Genomic DNA, 22,276 nt, shown 5'->3' with positions numbered 1-22,276 from the left:
AGGTGATGTGGCATTGCTGATTGGTTAAGTGGCTCGCTGACTCAGCAAAAGATAGGGTGAACATACCAAAATACCCTTGAGACTTTCAGACAAACACAAAATTACAAAAATACCCCTTAAATCTTTCATCTTCCTCTTCTCCTCCATATTCCCTCGTCATCCATGATAAGTGCTAGAAAGTTGTATTTTAAATGAATAATTAAGGCACTTTTATTACTTGTTTTGCAAGTTATTTAGGGAAAAGGCGAGTAGGATGCGAGTGCACTCACAATGGCGAGTGGAAAGCGAGTCCAGAAGGCGAGCAAGTTCCAGAGAGCACCAGTTTTTCACACGCCCTCAACTAGCAAAGGCGAATGGAAGGCGAGCAACTCGAAATGGCGAGTGCATTTACTCGCGAGGCGAGTTAGGGCGGCTTAAACTCCTCAGAGATGACGTGGCACAAACCCACTGGTGAAGGAAACTCAACTCGCCTTGGCGAATGGAGGAACTTGCGAGGCGAGTTGATGCAGATCAGAAAATCTATAAAAGCCCACTTGATCCATTCATTTCATAATCTTAGAATCTCATAGACTTTTCTATATTAGCTTCAGAAAGAGAGATAGGGCTAGTTCTTGATAGAGTGAGAGTGATAGAAGGTGGATTCTTCCTCATTTGTTGAGAAATCACAAAGTTGTAATGAATCTTTCCATTTCAATTCATTCTTGCAAATCTTCCATGACAATGAGTAGCTAAATCTCCATTGTTGGGATTAGAGGTACTTGATCTTAGCTAAACATGTAATCTTTAGATCTTTAAATATATGGTTCTAGAATTTGATTTGATATTGAGATTATTCTTGCACTTATTGTTTATGTTTGATTTAATTGTGATTGAAAAATACTTTTGAATCTAGGTTTAGAATAATCCTCTATCCAAACATAAATTCTAGACATGGAATTGATGTTTAGATAATCACTCTTTGTATCCAAACTTAATGCTTTCTTATCATTTAATAGATTGAGAAATTGTCAATTAAACGATAAGATCGACTCTTGGATCGTTTAATAGTTTGAGACATCGACGATTAAATGTAACACCCTATTTCTATTTAAGCGATAAAACACGCGAATATAGCAAATATTCAACAAATAGACGCTACGTCTCAAAACTAAACAACAACTTGCATGCATAGATATAAATCTCAACGATCGCAGCGGACATATAATCATACATCTCCATATCATATCAATACATATATCATCGTCAAATACAACATCAACATAAAATCCTCCAAATCTCAACAGACAGTACATCTCAAATAATAAAATAAGTCCAACACAACTAAAAGACATTGACTCGACCTAGATCAATAATATACCATATCTTTTTATAAAATTACAAGGTAATCTTGTGTGTGTGTGATTGTACCTTGAAGACATGCAAAATAAACAAACAGTGAAATAGTTTGAGCCGACTTGATCGCGTTGTCTTCAAATATTTTCTGCATAATATGTTGATTCTTCAAAGTGCAACAAGCAAACCCTGCTACAAATCGAGGACTTATGACTCACAAGAATATATTTTTTTTATATCTAGAAGATGAAATCCAAAAACAAACAAAAAAAAGGAGGAAGAAGAGTATTTGTTGTTTTGTGTGCATTTTTTCTATAAGATGTGTGAGTGATGAATGTTCTTTAGAATGAGGAGCATAATTATAAGAGAAACTATGACATGACAAAATAAGACTTAGTGGTGTTGGACCAAGTCAATAATAAGGTAAAGAGCTCTAGACCAAGTCAAATATTATTCCAAATAAATAATATTAATAATTGTCTACTAAAATATTTTTCCATATTTCTCAATAAAAAATATGGGACACACTACGTTTAAAACTTTTGAAATATCTAAATCTAAATAATATACAATAGAGGTTGGGTCAAGTTATATATCGTCAGATAATAATTATTCAATTTATATATTACTAATAGTTCTACACCAAAAAAAATATTACTAATAGTTTAATATATAATTAAATATTTTATAATATTATACTTTATCTGTATGTAATGTCAGTGTAAAACTATTTTCCACATATTTTTACAAAAAATACTATCTTCCACATATTTTTACAAAAAATAAAATTATACATTGCATTTTTTTTTTGTGGTGGCCGGGTTCGAACCCCGGACCTTGCATATATTATTCATTGTTCATACCAACTGAGCTAAGCTCACGAGGATAAATTATACATGCATTTAATCACTTCTCACAATGTATATAATTGTGAAGATATTTTAATCATTATATCCTTTCAAAGAATGACTATAAAAAAAAACACAAGACAAACATTACTCTCTAATTAATTAGACATTAACCAATATTGTTGTACAAATCATACATGTGACAACAATCAGTCACATAATAATTAGTTAAATTGATTTTTTTTTATGTATTGTATCTAGGCATGACAACAAAACTCATACCCGCGAGTACTCATCCGAACCAAACTCAATTTGACGGGTTTTTCCCCGCTTTGACTCGGTTTGAGTTTTCCCTTATTTCAAAATACGGGTACGGGATGAGCAACGGGGATATAGGTATACCCACCCTGAACTCATACCCAAACTTGTCCTGAATGTAGAAAATCATTTTATTGCCCCCTTTTATATAAAAACAAACTCAAACCATAAATCATTTCAGTCACACAATCAGAGTCTCAGTTTTTCAGATGACACTCACTTCTCATAGTTCGCTCTATTCTCCATCACCATAGCCATGATCTGCCGACTATCGTCGTCATTTCTTTGCAAGATAATGCATTGCAACATTGTGTGTGAGGTAGAAAATACCTCTATTTTATTAAAAGAATATTATCCATTGCGGGGATGGGGTGGGGATACCCGAACCCGTTGGAGACGGAGATGAGATTCGATTTCTTATCCCCATTGGATATGGGTAAGGTAGCGGGTAAGTATATGGTAGCGGGTAAGTATAAAACTTGTCCCCACCCGCCCCATTGCCATGCCTAATTGTATCTTCTAAATAATAGTGGGAGTAATTATAATATACTAATTAGAATTTGATATAACAATCTTGCACGATATACATATTTATTGTTTATAAATTCATATAAAAATAAAAAAAATGCTAAAAAAATTACAAATATTTTTCAATGATATATAAAAATCACGGGGCTTATTAGCGTCCCCGCTATCATTATTGTGATTTTATCATTTATAATATTTTCACATATTTTTAGTCTACCACTTTATAATATTTAATAACAATTATTTCAATGATTTTATTATTATCTTCATCTTTATCATTAAATTGTTTTCTTATTTCTCAATGTAAATAATATTGTAACTGCGTTGTGACACATAAATCACGATTTAAGGAATAGTCCGTGCTTAGCACAGGTCTGTTGCTAGTTAGTTATTTAATGCAATAAAACGAAAATAGAGTGCGCGAACTGTTCACTGAGATGTTGTTAATTACATGCTCTCGATTTTTTGTTTCTCGGTTCCATGTCTCCATCCGTTCAACAATTTCAATGTGCATGTTCGCCTTTTCAACTTTCTTTACATTCCCTAAAAAAAAAAGTTCTTTACATTTTTTTTAAGGAAACTTTCTTTACACTTGTATTAGCAAAAAAAAAAAATTTCTTTACACTTTATCCTATTTTGGTGATCATCTTTTGCACACTTTGTGCGAGATGAATTACCGGTGGTAATCTATATTCCATTTTTGCTTGTTAAAAATTTTTTTAATTATGTCTACCTATTTACTTTATTTACCACTTTTTTTTTTTAATAAAAGCGATTTTATTTACCACTTTTATAAAGAGTAAGATCACGTAAAACATTTGACCAAAAAATTAAATAAAATAACTTTAGTTAATGTATATTAGGAAAACAACACATGGTTATTTTTCCTTACTTTTCTTTTAGTCAAACAACTCAATCAAATACTTTATTTATTTTTTCTAACAAAAATTTAAGGTAAAGGGATATTATTTGCGTTCAAGGTATAGAAACCCTTGTATCCCTTTAAAAATATTAGTAGACTCATATCCGAGATCTCTTGGATTAAAGATCTATCATTTTAACCACTATATCGAAACTTTGGAGTTCAATCAAACGCTTTATTATTATTATTATTATTATTATTATTATTATTATTATTATTATTATTATTATTATTATTGGTCATGTTAACCGATATCCCCGGGGCCAGGGACGGAGGCACATATAGCATAGTGGGTGCACATGCCTGCACTAAGTTTTGTGAAATTACTTAGCATATGTTTATATGTTGAAATGTTAGAAGCTTCTTTATTCCACTCACATAGAACACGGTACACACACTTTCACAATTTCAATTGTTTTTGTCTCACATCCATAATAAAATTTCATTAAAAGAAACATAAACACTACATACAATACAAACAACAAACCTCACTCACTTATAGTTTCTTCCATTGTCTTTTAAAGGTTAAACCCCTATTGCAAATTTTAATTTTATATTTCCAATCTTATACATTTTAAATTTAGTTATTAATGTAATGAGACGGAACATATTTTATTAATTTGGTGAGCTTAAAATTGTGTTAATGGTGAAACTTAAGATGCTCACTTCATTCAGCATGTCTGGAAACCAGACTCTACTGATGAAAAAATGTTGTGCACCGGTGTTGTTTGTTTGGCATGCCTGGAAACTAGACTCTACTGATAAAAAATGTTGCCCACCGGTGTTGTTTCACTTCGATTCAGTGTGTTGCACCCACTACAGATGAAGTGTCAGAAACCGCAATTACATTTTCTTGCGAGTTCTTTACTTTAGCAAGATGTATATTTATGTTTTCAATAATATATACGGTAGTGCTCCCACTATTCATATTTCCTGGCTCCGCCACTGCCCGGGGCACTGGTTAAGGAAGCTAAAAGAAGAAATTCTAAGTCAAAAAAGATACTTATTAAACTTTTAATGCATTGATTACACAACTATCCATACATATATTACTATATTTGCTTCCTTAACCAGTGCCTCCGGGGCACTGGTTAACATTTCCTTATTATTATTTATCAAAAAACTAAATATATTTGCCTACAAAGAGTAAGATAAGTCAACGAAAAAATAGAATAAGAGAAGTATTATAAAATGACGATTCCAATATAGATTTCATTCAATTACATATGGACGTTAAATAAAATGTTAAAAAGGAAATGTTCATAACGCTTTTCAAAAAGCAATACTTTCAAGGACTTCATCTTGTAATAAAATGACAAGTTTTGAATCAAGAGATCTCGTGTTTAATCCCTATTATTGTTATTGAAATAAACTTAACTCTCTTAATAAATGATATTTGAATTTTTTTGTCAGAAATTCATTTTTTTTAAAATGAATAAGTGAAAAGTTCATAGTCGAAACCCCAATCTAAACATATATAGTATTTTGCAATTTCTTTGAGTTATTTTTTCCAATGACATTTAAAAAATTTCTCTACATTAAATTAAACATCATGCACTTTGTAACAAAAAAAACATCATGCACTTACATCTATTTATTTTTTCTACATAAAATAAAACTGTAATACACGTGTACTCAATCGTACAGTTTGATTAACATTGTTAATTTACTATCGTTTTTTTATGAAGGAAAAAAAAAAAACATTATAATTTTGTTACGGTTCTTTTCTTACAGAAAATTTAATACTAAATATATATAAATATTTTGGTTTTTCCTCTTCCATTGTGTTTCTTCTCTGTGTTTGAGAGAGAGAGAAACACACACAGAGAGGAAGAGAGAGAATGTTCCAATCTTTCATGGTTGCTGCTTCGATCTGCGTCTTCCTCACTTTCAAGACACAATCTTCTTCACATTAAACAAACCAAATATCAACATCTATGTAAGCACCCATGTTTTTTTTTTCCTCTTCAATAAACCTTAAAAATGTTTTATTTTTTTTCCAACGAAGTACAATTTTCATTTTTTTCTTATTAATTTCTTACTTCTAACATGACCCTTTTGAATTTTCGTTAAAAATATCTTGATGGGTTGTGAAAATTTTGATCCTTTTCGTGTTACAAAACATGGGTTCAATTTTCAATTTTTTCAAAATTTATATATTTTTATTGTTTTTTACTAATGATTTTTGTGATAAAAAATTGGGAATCATTGTTCTTTGTAAGACTTGGTTCAATGGGTTTTGATTGGGATCTCTGTTGGATCTCTTGGTTTCTGTTTTATTCTTATTTTTATCATTTTGAATAAAAAATTCATGTTCATGTTTGCTAATATTGATTTCTGTGTTTTTTTTGTTTGTGTCTGTATATATAGTTTGGGGGTGTAGATAAGGATTTTGCTACATTCCCACTAGCTTGAAAAAATGTTGCTTGTTTGAAGGTTATTTAATGGGTTGAATAAGAAGCACAATGGCTAGGTTCAGCGAAGAAGAAGTTCAATTTTTTGATGCTCAAGATGATATTGTGTCAATCTCAGATGCAAATGGTGTTGCTGACAACCCTGAAGTTGATTCTGGTCATCCTTTGGTGGAGGGTTTGCTGAGAGATTTTGGATATGAATTGTGGACCAGGAGTCCGGGTAGTGTTAGAGAGCGTAGGAGTAAGTTTATAAAGTGGATGGAATTGAGTTTGGATCAGAAAAACCTTGAGAATTCGGTAGATGGAAGTAGTTATGAAAGAGAAGATGAGATTAATAGAATGAAAGATGGTGGCAGTAGTGTGAGCAAAAGTCATGGTTTTATGGAGGATTTCTTTTCAAGTCGGTTATCGATGTCTTGTTTGTCTTCCATGAATTCTTCAGAATTTGGTGCTTTGGTGGAGAATTCGGCATGCGATGATAGGAATGATGGAGTGGAAGTAGGTTTGGATCAGTCAGTGGTTTCGGATGAATCTGTGAACGCTGCTGAGGTGTCTTCTACCAGTTACCAGCATGAGTTTGGTGAGGAGTTCGAGGGGACAGGTATGTTTGAGTCGTGGACAAAGAGGGTTAAAAAGAGTTGGTTAAGAAAATTGCGTTCAATGACATGCATGATGGATGTACAACAAGGAGAATCTGATAACAGGAAGCACGAAGACGGTGTTTCATTCTCTGGTTGTAGGATTCAGCGAGTTAAGGTCCGTCAATGCAAGAAACAAAGAAAGGAACTTTCAGCTCTTTATATGGGACAAGATATTCAAGCGCACGAAGGTCCAATTTTTACTATGAAATTTAGTCCGGACGGCCAGTATCTTGCTAGTGCCGGCGAAGATGGAATTGTGCGATTGTGGCAAGTTGTTGAGGATGAGAGGCATAATGAAATTGACATTCCAGAAGTTGATACATCCTGTATTTACTTTACGGTGAATGATCTCTCGGAATTGACACCCTTGTTTATGGATAAGGATAAAATTAGAAATGTGAAGACCCTGAAAAAGACATCAGATTCAGCTTGCATCATTTTTCCTCCTAAGGTCTTCCGTTTGATGGAGAAACCACTTCATGAGTTTCATGGTCATGGAGGTGAAATTTTGGATCTCTCTTGGTCAAAGAATAATGTGAGTGAATGTCATAATTTCAGTTATTTTCTGAGCTAATAATACATTATTGTATTTTTTCTTTTTCAAAATTCTATGAAAAATTGGAAATTGATTTGGTTTTCTATTTTTTCTTTTTCGATGCAGTATTTGCTGTCATCGTCGGTTGATAAAACTGTTCGTCTATGGCAAGTGGGACATGACTGCTGCTTGAAAGTTTTCTCACACAGTAACTATGGTATGCCTCAACGCCTTTCTGTTCTTCTTATGTATTCTAGTTTTTAGCTTTAACTTCTTGTTTTGGTATCACTTTGAGTTTCGTCAGTAACTGTATCTTCTTATGTTAATGTTTGACAGTGACATGCATACAATTCAATCCTGTGGATGATGATTATTTCATTAGCGGATCAATAGATGGAAAAGTGCGCATATGGGCAATTCCTGATTGTCATGTTGTTGATTGGACTGATGTCAAGGAAATTGTCACCGCAGTGTGCTATCGGCCTGATGGACAGGTATAATTTCTTTACATTTCCTTCGGAAGAAATGAAGATTCTATGGGAGTTAATTTCATGTGAATTTGTTTACCTTATACAGGTAGGGATTATTGGCTCCATGACAGGCAATTGTCGGTTTTACAATGTATCAGGTATCTTCTTTATAACAAATATATATTCATATTTTCCTTTATCTGCATATGTAGCACCGGTACTTCATATTGGATGCGTGTCTTCTGTCCCACCTGTGTCAGTGTCCGACACGACATGCAACATTCAAAAATTCAATTTTCTCAAACTATTATCGGTGTCAACATGGCAGTTTCAACTTACGTATCGTGTCTGGTGTCTGTGCTTCATACACCAGTTTAGCAAGTGCTTCAAATTTGTTTTGTGAAAAGAGGGATAATAACTTGTTGGGTTTGCTTTTGTTTTTGGTTGAATCAGATAATCAATTACAGATGCAATCACAACTATGCTTACTTGGTAAAAAGAAATCTTCTGGAAGAGGAATAACCGGCTTTCAGGTATTGTTTTTTCTTTTTCTGCCTTTTTTACACCAATTAAGTTCTGTTGTCTTTTCCAAAGATCGAAGCATCTTTTTCCGTAGTTAATTAATTAATTTTATGTTTTTCAGTTTCTTCCACAAGATTTTAACAAAGTTATGGTTACCTGTGCTGATTCACAAGTCAGAATCATTGAAGGGCTTAATGTCGTTGAAAAATTCAAAGGTATTTTGTTTCGCTCCCACTTTATAAGGTTTTGGTTCAATAATATCTATCTACCTATCTATCTAATTTGACTTTTTATTTCATTTCATGTTTTAAGTCTAAGGATTTCTATATTGTTGTCAGGGCTTAATGCAGCGAGCTTAATGTCCGCATCTTTTACTTCGGATGGAAAACACATTTTATCAGCCTGTGAAGACTCAAATGTATATCTGTGGAATGTTAGTGACGACGGGTCTCGCTCCACAAAAGCTAAGAAGATTAAGTCCTGCGAGCGGTTCTTTTCAAACGCATCTGTTGCAGTACCTTGGGGTGGTTTGAAATCTGATAACATTGAAAATTCTAAAAAATTGGATGTCCTAAATAAGAGGTCACCTCAAGCTGTATGCCTTGATCCACCATCTTCTTTTTCTCTAAGCCAAGATTTTTATTTGGATTCTATTCCGAAAGGTTCCGCAACTTATCCCGAGGAGAAACTTCCTACTTCAAGCCCTAAGAGTAAAAAATCTTCACTGCACAAATCTGCATACAAGTTCTTGAAATCTTCATGCAAGAGTACTTCCAATTGTCATGCATGGGGTCTAGTAATCGTGACTGCTGGTTGGGATGGGCGAATAAAATCATTCCACAATTACGGATTACCTGTACTCCTTTGAAATGAAAGTGGTCTTTCCTAGAATGGATAATAGACTCATGAAGTGGCCTTTTCCTCAATTATGGATTTGCTTCGGCACGATGTCCTTGGAAAATTGCTGGCTGCTAATGTTCTTCAAGACTCAGAAGCAACGTTAAACTTCGACAGCATCAAAAGGATAACCGAGCAGGCTGCAGTCAAAGGTCAAACCTTAAAAAAGACTGCAGTTTCGATAATTGCAGAAAATTCAACTTTTCGAGCTTCCACTTTCGGATTTCAGGGGATTCAGACGACTTATCAGTTCATGACAAGTGGCTTCACGACCGTGGTTCTAATGTAATCCACTGAAAAATGAAGAAGTGGTTAAGTGTTGATTGTCTTGGCACTGAGTCTAAATTGCCTTTACCTCACACAGGAATATGCTGGCCCTTAAAAGAGGTGCAAAGTCATATATCAGTACATGGAAAAGGCCCCATCAGATATGCTTTTGTAAGACTCTTGTTTGGTTGAAATAAGAGAGATTGTGTGAAAGAGAGAGAGAGAGGGAGAGAGAGGAAAAGAGATTCATTCAAGAGGAAGTGGCTGAAGTTTACTGTGAGATAAAATGGTGGTGGGGGGTATTTGTGGATTTAATTATTGGTTGGGCTAACCAATTTAGAATCTCTTTGTCTGCTAATCTTTCTATCCATTTCATGGTAGGACCCTCAAATGCCTGAGGTTGGAAGGGTGATGATTGGGATGGTCAATCCTAGTTGAACAGTTGCAGTTTTGGCTTTCTATTGCTCTTAAAAAAAAAAAAAAAAAACACAAACAAGTGTAGCTGATTGTTACAGCCTATGGCTACTGCTACAGTACTTACATTAATATTATTGCTAACAAATGTTCTCTGTATATAGTCTCATTTTAAGGCTGGTATTCTTTTGATTTGCTAAGATTTTGTATTCCTTTGTAAAATTAATAATTGTATAAAATGGTCAAAAGATGTATTGGAAAATTAGGGGAAAAAATTAACACAACAACCATTCAAATTTGGGGTATAAAGTTGGCTGAGGTGAAGAGTTAATGAGTGAAGTGGTAAGGAGGTTGAGAGCTCGATCTCCACTCTGACCACAATACCAATAATTATTAACAAAAATAATATTTGTCGTGTTAAAAAACACATTTAGATTTCTATACTCACTTTTCGCTAATTCACAAATTTATCTATAATCTTGCATAATCTTCCTCATATACTCACAGTGCAACAATACAACTTTAAATAACTTTCTACTGAAGAAGTTGCTAAACCTAGAGTGAAAACACAAGATGCCACGGTTGCTTGAAAATGTAGTTTGTGTTAGCTCGGGCGCAATGAATAACGAGGACTATGTTGAAGATATTCCGGTGTGGTTGAGGGAAGTTCAGATGCATTACAATGTGAGTTTCCCATGGCTATTGTCGTATCCAATTTTCTCCGGCCAATTAATTTTTTTCCAAAAAAAAAAAGGTCATTATTTACATAATTTTATAAGATTTGCCATCATTTTAATTTCTTTAAAAGACAAATAGGAGAAGAGGGAGAAACACTCCATTAATTTGATTCGCCACTAACATTTATCTATTTTCATTCATAATAAAATCTATTTTCATTCAAAATAAAAAATAGTGGCCACTGGCTACATCTGAATGTCTTCTCGATTTCATTCTCATCTCAATAATTCACTTTAGGAGGTAACACAAATGGAAACATCAACACAATCAAACAAGTGTCACGCACACAATCAACCACATCAACCAATTTAACATCAAGTCCTTCAGTTCGAAACAAAAAAAAAGGGAAAATTACAACCTAAATAACGTATAAAGAAATGAAATAAGATTGAAGTAACAAAGAAAGGAAGGAAGACGAAGAATCATTGAGATTTTTTTTTTTAAAAAGTCGATTAGAAATTACAATCCGATCAAAGTTTACACAAAAAAAAAACCAATTAGTAGTAATAATAATAAACAGATCTGTTGAGGGACTCATGAGCAATTCAAAGGTCTATTTAGCAACTATCCCAAATATTTGGGTTGGAGTTTCTTTATACAGGCCCAATTTAACAAAAATTGAAAGAAGCCCACAACCTCACAAGCTTCTTCAACACACCTCCCACAAAGGTTTGATATTTATGAATTGATTTGCAACGGTCAAAAGTTATTTATTTTAGTAGATAATTCGACTAAGTTTTTAGTAATTGTTAGGTGTTCCCTAAAAAAAAAAGTAATTGTTAGGTGTGTTCATGGTGTAGTTTGGATCGGTTTTGAGGCAAAAAATCATCCGATCTAAAATAAAAATTATACGCGGCTCGGTTTGGTTTGGATGACTGTTCTAATAAAACCCGATCCAATTGTATGCAGTTTAATTTGGATATCCAAAATGCATAATGTAATTTTTTTGATTAATATTAATATTACACATGCAGGGTAAAATACTAAGTTCGATGCAAAATATAACACAAATATATTAAAAATTAACATTACAAAATGAAAATGATCGATTGTATTAGAAAGAGATGATATTTATACAACCATTTTTCGACACCTTTTGTGACAATTTTCTCTCTCATATTCACATTATATTTTTACTCTCTCTCTCTCTACTGCTTTTGTTTTTGTGCCTATACCCACTTTTCTTTGTAAATTTATGGTTGTCCCATAAGTTGTCATACAAATGGTTGTTCTCAATAACACAACTTTATTAAAAATCAACCAACAATATAATAATGCAATACATAACACAAAATATGAAGTAGTAATAATATGAATTAAATTAATTCAATATTTAAGATTAAAAATCAACCATCAATATAATGATGCAATATATAATACTAATAAAAGAATAAAAATGTATTAAAATTATCCCCGTGAGCTTAGCTCAATTGGTAGGAATATTTCATATTATATGCAGGGGCCGAGGTTCGAACCCGACACTCCACTTCTCCACACTAAAATTGTGTGAGCACTAGCCACTAGACTACTTGACCAAAAAAAAAAGTGGGATTGCGCACGTGTTTATGGATTGAACAAGATTCAAGCTGGGGAATTTGTTGAATTTGCCAGCGGTGTGAAAGGAATAGCGTTGCATCTTGAGAATGAGAATGTCGGAATTGTTGCCTTTGGTAGTGATACCTCTATCAAAGAAGGAGATCTTGTCAAACGTACTGGATCTATTGTGGATGTTCCTGCGGGAAAGGCTTATTAAAATTTAATTTTGTGGTTCGGTTTGTTTTTAAAAAAAATCCTAAATCCGATCTGATGTTAAGTGCCAGTAGAATTGTCAAGGTTTAATATGAATGTCTAATTAGATAATTAAGTACAGTGGTAAGAAACATATTAAATCTTGACCATTATTTTAGTTTGTTATTAAATCAATAATTATTTTTAATTTCACAATAATGATTCAATTTTTAATTTCACCACGTTAACTGTCACCTAATTTTGGATCTTTTTGCTGCTTATTTCATCAATTGGTTTAATCATATTTTGCATTAGGCTTGGCTTTACTTTTTTTTGGGTGTTTTCTTAAGTAAGTCAAAGAGTTTAACAGTGATGCATGAACTATGAAGAGAGTTTTACGTCGTCATCCAATAAAAAGTCATCATATGTCACGTGAGTGTATATTATAACCTTTTTTACTTTTGAAAAAAAATAACAGTCAAATATTTGATTTTTACTGAACTTTAACGTAAACTAATTTATATTGATGGTGCATGCCCTCATTTCTCTAAGTCATACACATTAAGAAATCAATTATAGGTTCGAGTTTTCTTATAAAAAAGTATGCAAGTCTTAAAATGTAAGCAATCCTATTCATTCTTATATAATTTGTGTTTTATTCTCCCTAGTTTTGTTCTGGAATCTTTACTCATGAAATCGATTTGAGAGTCTCACAGTTTTATTTTTCAAGAGCAACTGCCAGGTAATATAGCATTTGGATTTATGCAATATTCGATGTTGAAGTTAAGAAATTCTGAAACCATCAGAAAGTACCATTCATAGTCTGTGTTTGATTGTGTAGTATAAATATTGATTTTAATTTACAAAATGTGATTTTAGTTAAAAGTGAGTGGTATGTAAAATTAGATAGGTATGAATACATGTTTGTAGAAATGGTGACGTTTAGCATGGGAAAATTGTGATCTTTCCCCATCTTAGGTCAATTTAATACGAGCCTTTGATTTAATACTATCAAATACTAATGGATAGGATTGTTCTAAAACTTTACCTGAAACTTGGATGAATTTTAATAATAAAATATTAATATATATTTTTTTTAAAACTGTACCAAGTCACCTCACTTAAATGTATTTATATATTTGGAATGAATAAAAAACTATGTTATACTTTATATTTCTCAACAAGAAAAAAACTATGTTATTTGTTTTCCAAAACCAGATTTAATTTGAATATTGTTTTTTTCACTTTCATGAAGAATAAAAACTCGACTTTTTATTTTATATATATATATATATATATATATATATATATATTTTTTGACAAAATATACACATATACACACACACACGTTGTCTATATTATATAATTCAACCTGATAAGTTTTTTAAAATTAGTAGATCGAATGGTGCAACGTATTCGAACTCTGACTCTTTTATTTATGTTTATTAGTATCTAATGATTATTGTCATTTCGTTTATTTATAAAAATAAATACGTTTTTGTACCCAAAAAAAATACGTTTATGTTAAAAAAATTGTAGTCCAGTTTTAATCAATGACATTAAAATTTTATTGTAATAGCAATAAGGAAAACATGAGAGGGTAAAAGAAAAAAGAAAAATCAACCGTAAAGGAAGGAAAACATGAGAGGGTAAAAGAAAAAAGAAAAATCAACCGTAAAGGAATACGGAAAACAGTATATATAGATATTTTTTAAATAAGGGTATGAATTGGAATACAGCAAAACAAGTAGTACAAGTAATAATAGATAAGATTCCCTCAAAAAAAAAGTAATAATAGATAAGATAAAATTAATCTATGATGGGAAATTTTTTCCATTTCCTCATGCTAAAACCCGCCTGTAGAAATGGGGTGTTAGGTATGAGTTGAGAGATAAGGAGTTGGATGTTCTAGTTTAAACTCGGACAAAAAAATAAAATCTAACAACTAATTAATAACATTTGCCATTAAAAAAGAAATCCGTAAAAGTGAGTTGAAAAATAAATTTAAGTGTAAAAATCACATTTGAGTTGCAAATTACAAATTTTAACTTCAACTTCAATTTCAACTGAGAATCAATTCTAAAGACGATAAATTACGAAAAGAGAAATGAAGAAGTGCACGACCCCAACACTCGTGCAAACCACGCGAATGAGGTGGCATCTCCACTCTCTTAAATTGTATTTTATTTAAAATTAAAATTTCCAATTTAACCCTATATTGTTTGTTGAACTACCACAGCTCCGGAATCCACTGAAAGATCGAAGCTGAGTGTAAGAACGTAGTTGCAGTTTTGTACTGCCACTACAATCATCTAACTCTGGTTGCTTTAACCTTTCTGAGTATTTCAGGATGCCTCTGAAGGACTTAGCTAGCTCAGAGGCTAACAGCCTTCGCCTTCTAACGGCACTTAACTACTTGTCCCACCTTTCTTTAAAGATGTTGCTCTATCAGATGGACTCCAAGCTATAATAGACATTATGCAGTATGCACACAGAATTCCCAACCATCCTATGCTCCTTCAAGCAAGCTTTGATTACAACAATGGACAAATTTGCGGTGATTGAAACTCAATTGGAGAAAGAAATAACACATCTTCAAGAGGAGAAGGACAAATGCATTCAAGAAACACTATAGGCTACAAAATGTGAGGAAAGACAAAATTCAAATTGTGGAAGATCAAATGAAAGCTCGGCAACAAATATTTGAGGTCGATTATAAATGGTCTGGTCTACGTAGTCAGTTTCAGTACAACCACATTGTTGCAAGAAATCCTTGAGGATTTTTCTTATTTATTGCGTTTTAAATTTTTGGTGGCTAAATGAAGATATTCAATATCCTAATTCCTAAATGTAATAGATACACTTCATAAGATAAGATAGGAATTTATGCTGTTAATTGAAACAGAATTAAAATTTAGTAATTCTAATCTGTCATATTTTATTATGATTTTGTCATATGTTTATATAAATGCATGGAAACACTTCTGTTGATATGCATTGCCGAGTGATAGAACGACGTATTTCTTCAGTGGATGGATGGTGGTGGTTAATAGCTAGAACTCAGAAGGATGCAGGTTGTTCTTTCTGATCGTATTTTCTTCGCTAATGCAAACTAGTTGATCACCACTGGTACATGGAAACTCTGGAATCCACAATCATTGAACTTGGTTCCTCCCTTTTTCGTCGGTGCAGTACAAAACTGCAACTACGTCGTTCTAACACTCAGCTTCGATCTTTCAGTTAGATATTGGAAACACCTTCGCTCTTCCGGTTTCCCTCGTCCATTCACTCTCCATTGTCGACACCACAGTGAACCTTTTTCTCATCTACTATGGGATGCTTGGCATCATAATTTTCTTCTACTATTCATATGTAGCTTATAGCCAATTGAATTAGAACCATTTTAATGGAGAATACAAAATTCTCATCTACTGATTGTGTGTGCGAGATTTTGGATATTTTGTGAGGATGAAAACATTCTATTTTATTTTTTAGAGACTAAAATAAAAATATACTCCCCCGTTTCAAAATGAGTGTCGCTTTAGCTAAAAAAATTTGTTTCAAAATGAGTGTCGCTTTCAGGAAACATATTCTGATGATAAGAGAAGCAGATGAGCTGGATGAAATATTTGCAAATGAAGGTGATGATCACAAAGTGGAGATTCCAAATCTAGAATATCTAGTATTTGAAAATCTACCAAGCCTCTATCATGCCCAGGGAATTCAATTTCAAGCTGTAAAATATCGTTTCATACAGAATTGTCAAAAACTCTCTCTGGCTTCAGCAATAACCGCATACCTTGAAAATGATCTTGCTGGTTTATATAGTAACATCTTCGGTACACATTCTATCCAATATTTTTTTTTTAAAACTATTACATGGTGGCTGTAAATAATTCCATATCATGCACTAATATTGTTAAAAGATATAACATGTCTTAGATAAAATGAAAACATGTAATAAAAAATGAAAACATGGAATTATGCCAAAACCATTTTGCTGTGGAAATGGTTTCTGTAAATTGTACTCCAAAACCATTGGATGTACTTAATGGTTTCCAGCAGGTGAAAAAAACTAAGGACCTAGAGTCATTGCCATCATTCAGTTTTGGACTAACACAATTGGAGGAGGGGGAAAGAAATGGTTTCTGTGAGTTGTACTCCAAAACCATTTTGCTGTGGAAATGGTTTCTGTCAGTTGTACTTCCAAACCATTTTGCTGTGGAAATGGTTTCCGCAAAACCATTTTGCTGTGGGAATGGTTTCCAGCAAGAACAACATGAACAATATTTTCCAGCAATTCATTTTTTGAGCTTTCACTACAAATCCATCAAACACTTTTCCAGCAAACAATCATCAGATAAAAAATTTCAGCAAGAATCTTTTTCTTTTGATTTCAAGAACAACACTATCTCCATCAATATTTTTTCCTTATCTCACAAATAACAACAACCTTTTCAAATCATCATCATCTAGAATAACACAACAAATCCGAACTCAAGCAATCACAACACAATCCGAACCGGATCTGTACAAAATAGAGCCGGTTCTAGATCTAGAAGAAGAAGAAGAAGAAGAAGAAGAAGAAGAAGAAGAAGAAGAAGAAGAAGAAGAAGAAGAAGAAGAAGAAGAAGAAGAAGAAGAAGAAGAAGAAGAAGAAGAAGAAGAAGAAGAAGAAGAAGAAGAAGAAGAAAGGAAAGGTAAAACCGTGATCTATTTTTCTAGATCTAGAACAAACCGTTGAGTTTTTGAAACATCTAAAGCCATATTCATAACCAGCGCGAAAAAGGATGTCGGAAAGTGTCTTCAGTTTTCAAAAAAAAGGAAGTTGAATTTTCCAGCGCGGTGGCGCCGCCCTGTTGGGCCGGCCACCACCGCGCCGGCGTTTTAATGTTGATCGGAGAAGATAACCTTTGTTGCAGAGCTTCTCTCTCTAAAATAATTTAGAGAGAGAAGCATTTTAACTTATGTTTCACTTATACCTCTTTCTTTATTCCTTGATTTGGTGTAGTTTGAGAGGAGAAGCCTAGGATTATTACACATGTACACTAGATCTGATGGTTGTGAATGATTTATGCACGGTGCATAAGGATTTCCTTATGCACCATAACTTTTGCCGCGAAAAGAGTGCTCATAGTCCCGCTCTTTTTATTGCGCTAACGTTTGAAAATTATGAACAATGTTTTTTTTTTTTTATGAAATTTTAATTTTGATTAAAATTAAAATTATAAATGTTTTTTGCTTTCAAATTATAACAAATCAAATTAACCATGATTATCCATTTCAATGAAACTAACAATATAACAGAAAAAATATAATCTAAATTCTAATTTTTTTAATGACACCGAAAAAATATTATCTAAATTATAACATGTGGATGATAGAAAAACCCTATTTTAAAACAAAGTTATATATTTCATATTTTATCTGTCTTTGTTTTCATATAGTTTTACCTCAAAAACAATTGAATAACAATTTTTTTTGTCATTCCGTATGTTTTAAAATTCTTCATGCCAAACCAAAAAAACTACATAAACAAATGTTAAACAATCTCTCATGACTCACGAAAGAGAGACATTCATGGAAAGACATTAGAAATTTACCTTTAGTAGAAACTTGCTAATTTCATGAGAATATTAAAGGGTTTTGTTAACGAGCGTCCTTGAGGCACTCTTTAAGCATCTCAAATATAGTAGTTATTCTTTTAAAAAGTCAATTATTACAATTTTCAATGCATTCAATACACAACTTTTCATTTAAAACTTACTATTTAAAGTGCTTAATGAGTGCCAGTGGACACTCGTTAACATTTTCCAGTATTAAATAAACTGGACAAATAAATTTAATTTTTTTAGTCCTGCTCGCACAAACGACATTTTCAAGTGGCAACATCTTTTATTTTAGTCTAGGTTTAACAACTTCTTAGGGAGAAGGATTTAAGGTAACAGTTGTGCAAAATAAAGTGGATTATGGTAGATTTAGTGTTGTGTTTTCATTGTTTCCATATCTTAGGGAGAAGGATTTAAGGTAACAGTTGTACGAATTGGTACCAATATTTACCCGTATTCATGAAAAGCAGATTTTTGCCTCGTAGAGTCTTATAATGCCTTTAATTCTTATTTAAACACACACATAAAAATATATCTTATTTAATTCTTTAAAAATTAAGTATTACCAATTATTTTTTCTTTCCATCTTTTCTCATTATTGTATGTGTGTCTAAAATTGATGTGTTGAATGTGTGTTCAAGTAAGTATTTTCCATCTTATGTTGTTATTCGTTAACTTCCAAAGTGTATAAAGTGCACAATCTTAGAACTCAACGAGTGGAGAATGGATGTTGTAAAACAACAATTAAATTGACTTTTCATTTTATAAGATAAAATATTTTAAATCATTATCCTTTAAAACTAACAAAATCAAGTTCAGCATGGACTCATAAAACAGGACCCTTAATCTAAAGAACAAGATGATCAAGTAGTTGTACCAACAATTACCGAAGAAAGTTAACATGGTTAGATGGATGTAGCACAAGAAGAAAGACTTCAAAAGATTTATCCCAAGCCATTAGAAGGTATCAGAAGCTTTGTATGATAAAGACTTGGCTTGGAAGAATTCTCATAAGGGTGGTAATAAAGTTGTTGTAATTTTGCAAAGGCTGAGATAAAGAATAATTATCTAGTTGTGCAGAGAAGTCTTGAGACAGATATTCAGGTTGTAAGTTTGGAGAGTTTGAAGGTAAAAAGAATACTTATATTGGTGTCTTGTATTTCGGCCCCTCGTTTCTGCTTACGGCATCGACCATACAATTATGTGATGGAAACCTGAGAGGTAGTTACTTTTCCCACCCTATGAGCTTCTCACACGCGTGCTGTTCGAATTCTAAAATCCGAAATCTTTTGACGAGTTTTGGAGGATTTTATAGGATGTTTATGTCATTCAGATTCTATAATCCAAATTGCATAGGACGCACGAGAAACTCAATAGGGTGGGAAAAGAAGATGCCAACCCGAAATTGCATAAGTAGCAAATGGAAGAAAACAGATCAATAATGAAAAACAAATAATGTATTATTTCGGGAAATCAAAGGAAAATACAGCAGAATAAAAAAGTCTGTAGAGCTAAGCTCCTTTAGAGAATCATAAGGAGGTATGTGCATGGAGCACAAATACACTGATGCTTTGCTTTTGTTTTCAGAAATGAATCATAAGGAGGGTTGCAAGCCCGATGATGTTACTTTTCAAACTCTGATTCATGCTCTCTGTGGTGAACACACAAAGGATGAAATACTACAACTTCTCAATCAACTGCTTGACAGAGAGAGTTAGTTTGGTTCTGCAAATTACCTTGCATTTCATTGGAACTTCCACGCACAACTATGTTTAGGTTCTACAACAACTGGTAAGCTTTATCTAGCGTTATTTGTAACTGAGTTTTATGCTTAAGATTTCAGCCTAAAAATGTGGTTCACACTTTTCTTTCTTAATTCTGTTCAATTACATATCTCATGATTTTCTGTGTGATATTTTGACTACTTATTTGAAAATGAGATTAAATGGTGTAAGCTTTAATCGGAAACTTTATTAGATCTGACCAGTTTTCAGTGTTTGTTTTGTTAATAGGAGAAGCTCAGATTATTTGAAAATGAGATTAAATGGTGTAAGTTTTAATCGGAAACTTTATTAGATCTGACCAGTTTTCAGTGTTTGTTTTGTTAATAGGAGAAGCTCGGATTATTTGAAAATGAGATTAAATGGTGTAAGCTTTAATCGGAAGCTTAATTAGATCTGACGAGTTTTCAGTGTTTGTTTTTTTAATAGGAGAAGCTCGGATTATTTGAAAATGAGATTAAATGGTGTAAGTTTTAATCGGAAACTTTATTAGATCTGACCAGTTTTCAGTGTTTGTTTTGTTACTAGGAGAAGCTCAGATTATTTGAAAATGAGATTAAATGGTGTAAGCTTTAATCGGAAACTTCATTAGATCTGACCAGTTTTCAGTGTTTTTGTTAATAGGAGAAGCTTGGATTATATGCATGTTCCTTGTACATATGTTCTGTAAAAATCATATAATAATTCCTCTAAAACTGTCTCTGTTCACTGTCCTTATTCTTCGTGTTAGAAAGCTTTTACTTTGAGCAGAAATAGGGTCTAAGTGTTATTAGAAAGCTTTTCTGTGTTTTCACCAAAACTTAATATACATATGACTATGAGGCTCTTAGTGGTGTTAGAAAGCTTTTACTTTGAACAGAAATAGGGTCTTAGTGGCGTTAGAAAGCTTTTACTTTGAACAGACATAGGGTCTTATTAGAAAGTTTTTCACTTCGAACGAAATAGACTTCAATGCAGGCACTTAAAAGCTAAACTTTATTCACGACATGTATCAGTTAGTGTGTAGCTGCCAACAGGTAGTTGGAGCTGTTGTTAGGTTGGTCTGGGAAGGTCTTTGAGGGTCCCGACATGGAGTCTTCGTAGGTTGAAATTAGAGGATGTAAAGGTAACGTCATGGAGATGGGGTCTTCATAGGTTGAACCCCGATTTTTGTTTTGCTGCGGTTTGTGTTTGGCAGGTGGGGCTCTGCTGGTTTTTCGGGGGGTTTTGTGGCGTCTCAGGGGGTGTGTTGTTTATTAGACAGGAAAGTCATTTTGTGTGTAGGGGAGGGGGAGGTTTAGTCTTCGTAGATTGAAAGTAGAGGATGTAAAGGTAACGTCGTGGAGATGGGGTCTTCGTAGGTTGAACCCCGGTTTTTGTTTTGCTGCGGTTTGTGTTTGGCAGGTCGTTTTGTGTGTAGGGGAGGGGGATGTTTAGGTGCTTGCTTCTGTGCTAGCGTACGAGTTGCGGTTCAGGTTCAGGATGTATTTTATCTGCTATTGCTCATATAATAACTCACTATATTTGGAATGCATGTAATATAATTGAATTCATCCGCTGTTTCTATGAATGGTAATGTTTCTCTTGGAGTTTTAATCACAATCTGTTAAAATGTAGAGTATTTGATTATTATAGTTGGTACACAAATATTTTGCTGTTCGTTACCAGATTTCTTTTGGTTAGGCTGTCCAATGTCCATAGAGATTAAACATGTGACACATGAATTGGATTTGGAGAATTACTTGTGGTTTCCCATGATTTTTCCACTGTTTTTGGTCCTCCTTACAGTTGCCAATTCTCCTTGTGAACTCACAAGGCCAGAAGGCGAATAAGGCCACTAGTGGTAGACTTAGGTGATTGATGTGTTGTGTTTTGTTTTCTATTACTTTGTTCATTGAACTTGGAGCATCGGATAGTTTGCTTTCATGTGGAGTTATTGGTTTCCGACGTTCAACGACTTCAGAGGAATACAATAGGCCTTTTTTATGAAACTAATAGGCTTTGGTTACTGCCATGGTTTAAATGGTGTTGTATATTTGTATTCCAGTGACTGTGTGACATTGTCATTCTGAAATTAAAACTCTGATCACTTGACAGATATTGTATATATATGTGTGTTTATGAATGAATATATTATCTTTCTATAACCCACAATTTCAGTGTAAATAATGTATTTTTATATTTTAAGGTTCTTTTGTTGCTCTTTGACTTAGTAATGTGTCCTACTAAGAATCGCATTCCATACACAATAAGCACCCTCCTACATTGGGGCTAATGTGAGTTATTTCTCTTTGAGATGCTTATCACAAAGCATTTGTACCCATAATAACCTG

The 22,276-nt window shown here is 33.1% G+C and overlaps 1 protein-coding gene and 1 long non-coding RNA gene across 3 annotated transcripts; both read left to right on the top strand.

Annotated features, from left to right (window-relative positions):
- The first annotated feature begins 5,729 nt into the window (after window positions 1-5,729).
- Window positions 5,730-10,308, top strand: LOC146952838 (uncharacterized). 2 transcript variants are annotated; one of them, XM_085706474.1, is made up of 8 exons: window positions 5,730-5,887; window positions 6,385-7,538; window positions 7,665-7,755; window positions 7,875-8,032; window positions 8,115-8,166; window positions 8,462-8,541; window positions 8,652-8,745; window positions 8,869-10,308. In XM_085706474.1, the coding sequence occupies exons 2-8, from the start codon at window positions 6,414-6,416 to the stop codon at window positions 9,396-9,398; spliced, it is 2,130 nt and encodes a 709-aa protein (XP_085562600.1). In that variant the 5' UTR covers window positions 5,730-5,887; window positions 6,385-6,413; the 3' UTR covers window positions 9,399-10,308. The 2 variants fall into 2 exon arrangements, with proteins under 2 accessions (XP_085562600.1, XP_085562594.1); XM_085706468.1 differs by having other exon boundaries at window positions 6,319-7,538.
- Window positions 10,309-19,011: 8,703 nt separating this feature from the next.
- Window positions 19,012-22,050, top strand: LOC146952837 (uncharacterized). Its single transcript, XR_015007803.1, has 2 exons — window positions 19,012-19,311; window positions 19,771-22,050. It is a non-coding gene; the product is annotated as an uncharacterized LOC146952837 (long non-coding RNA).
- The last annotated feature ends 226 nt before the right edge of the window (window positions 22,051-22,276 follow it).

The sequence above is a fragment of the Medicago sativa genome, chromosome 1 (genome assembly GCF_051527215.1).
Source record: "Medicago sativa cultivar Bolivia chromosome 1, Bolivia_mono, whole genome shotgun sequence".
In the NCBI taxonomy this organism is placed as follows: Eukaryota; Viridiplantae; Streptophyta; class Magnoliopsida; order Fabales; family Fabaceae; genus Medicago; species Medicago sativa.
Note: the sequence above shows the minus strand (reverse complement) of the source record. Positions and strands in the feature narration are given on the sequence as shown.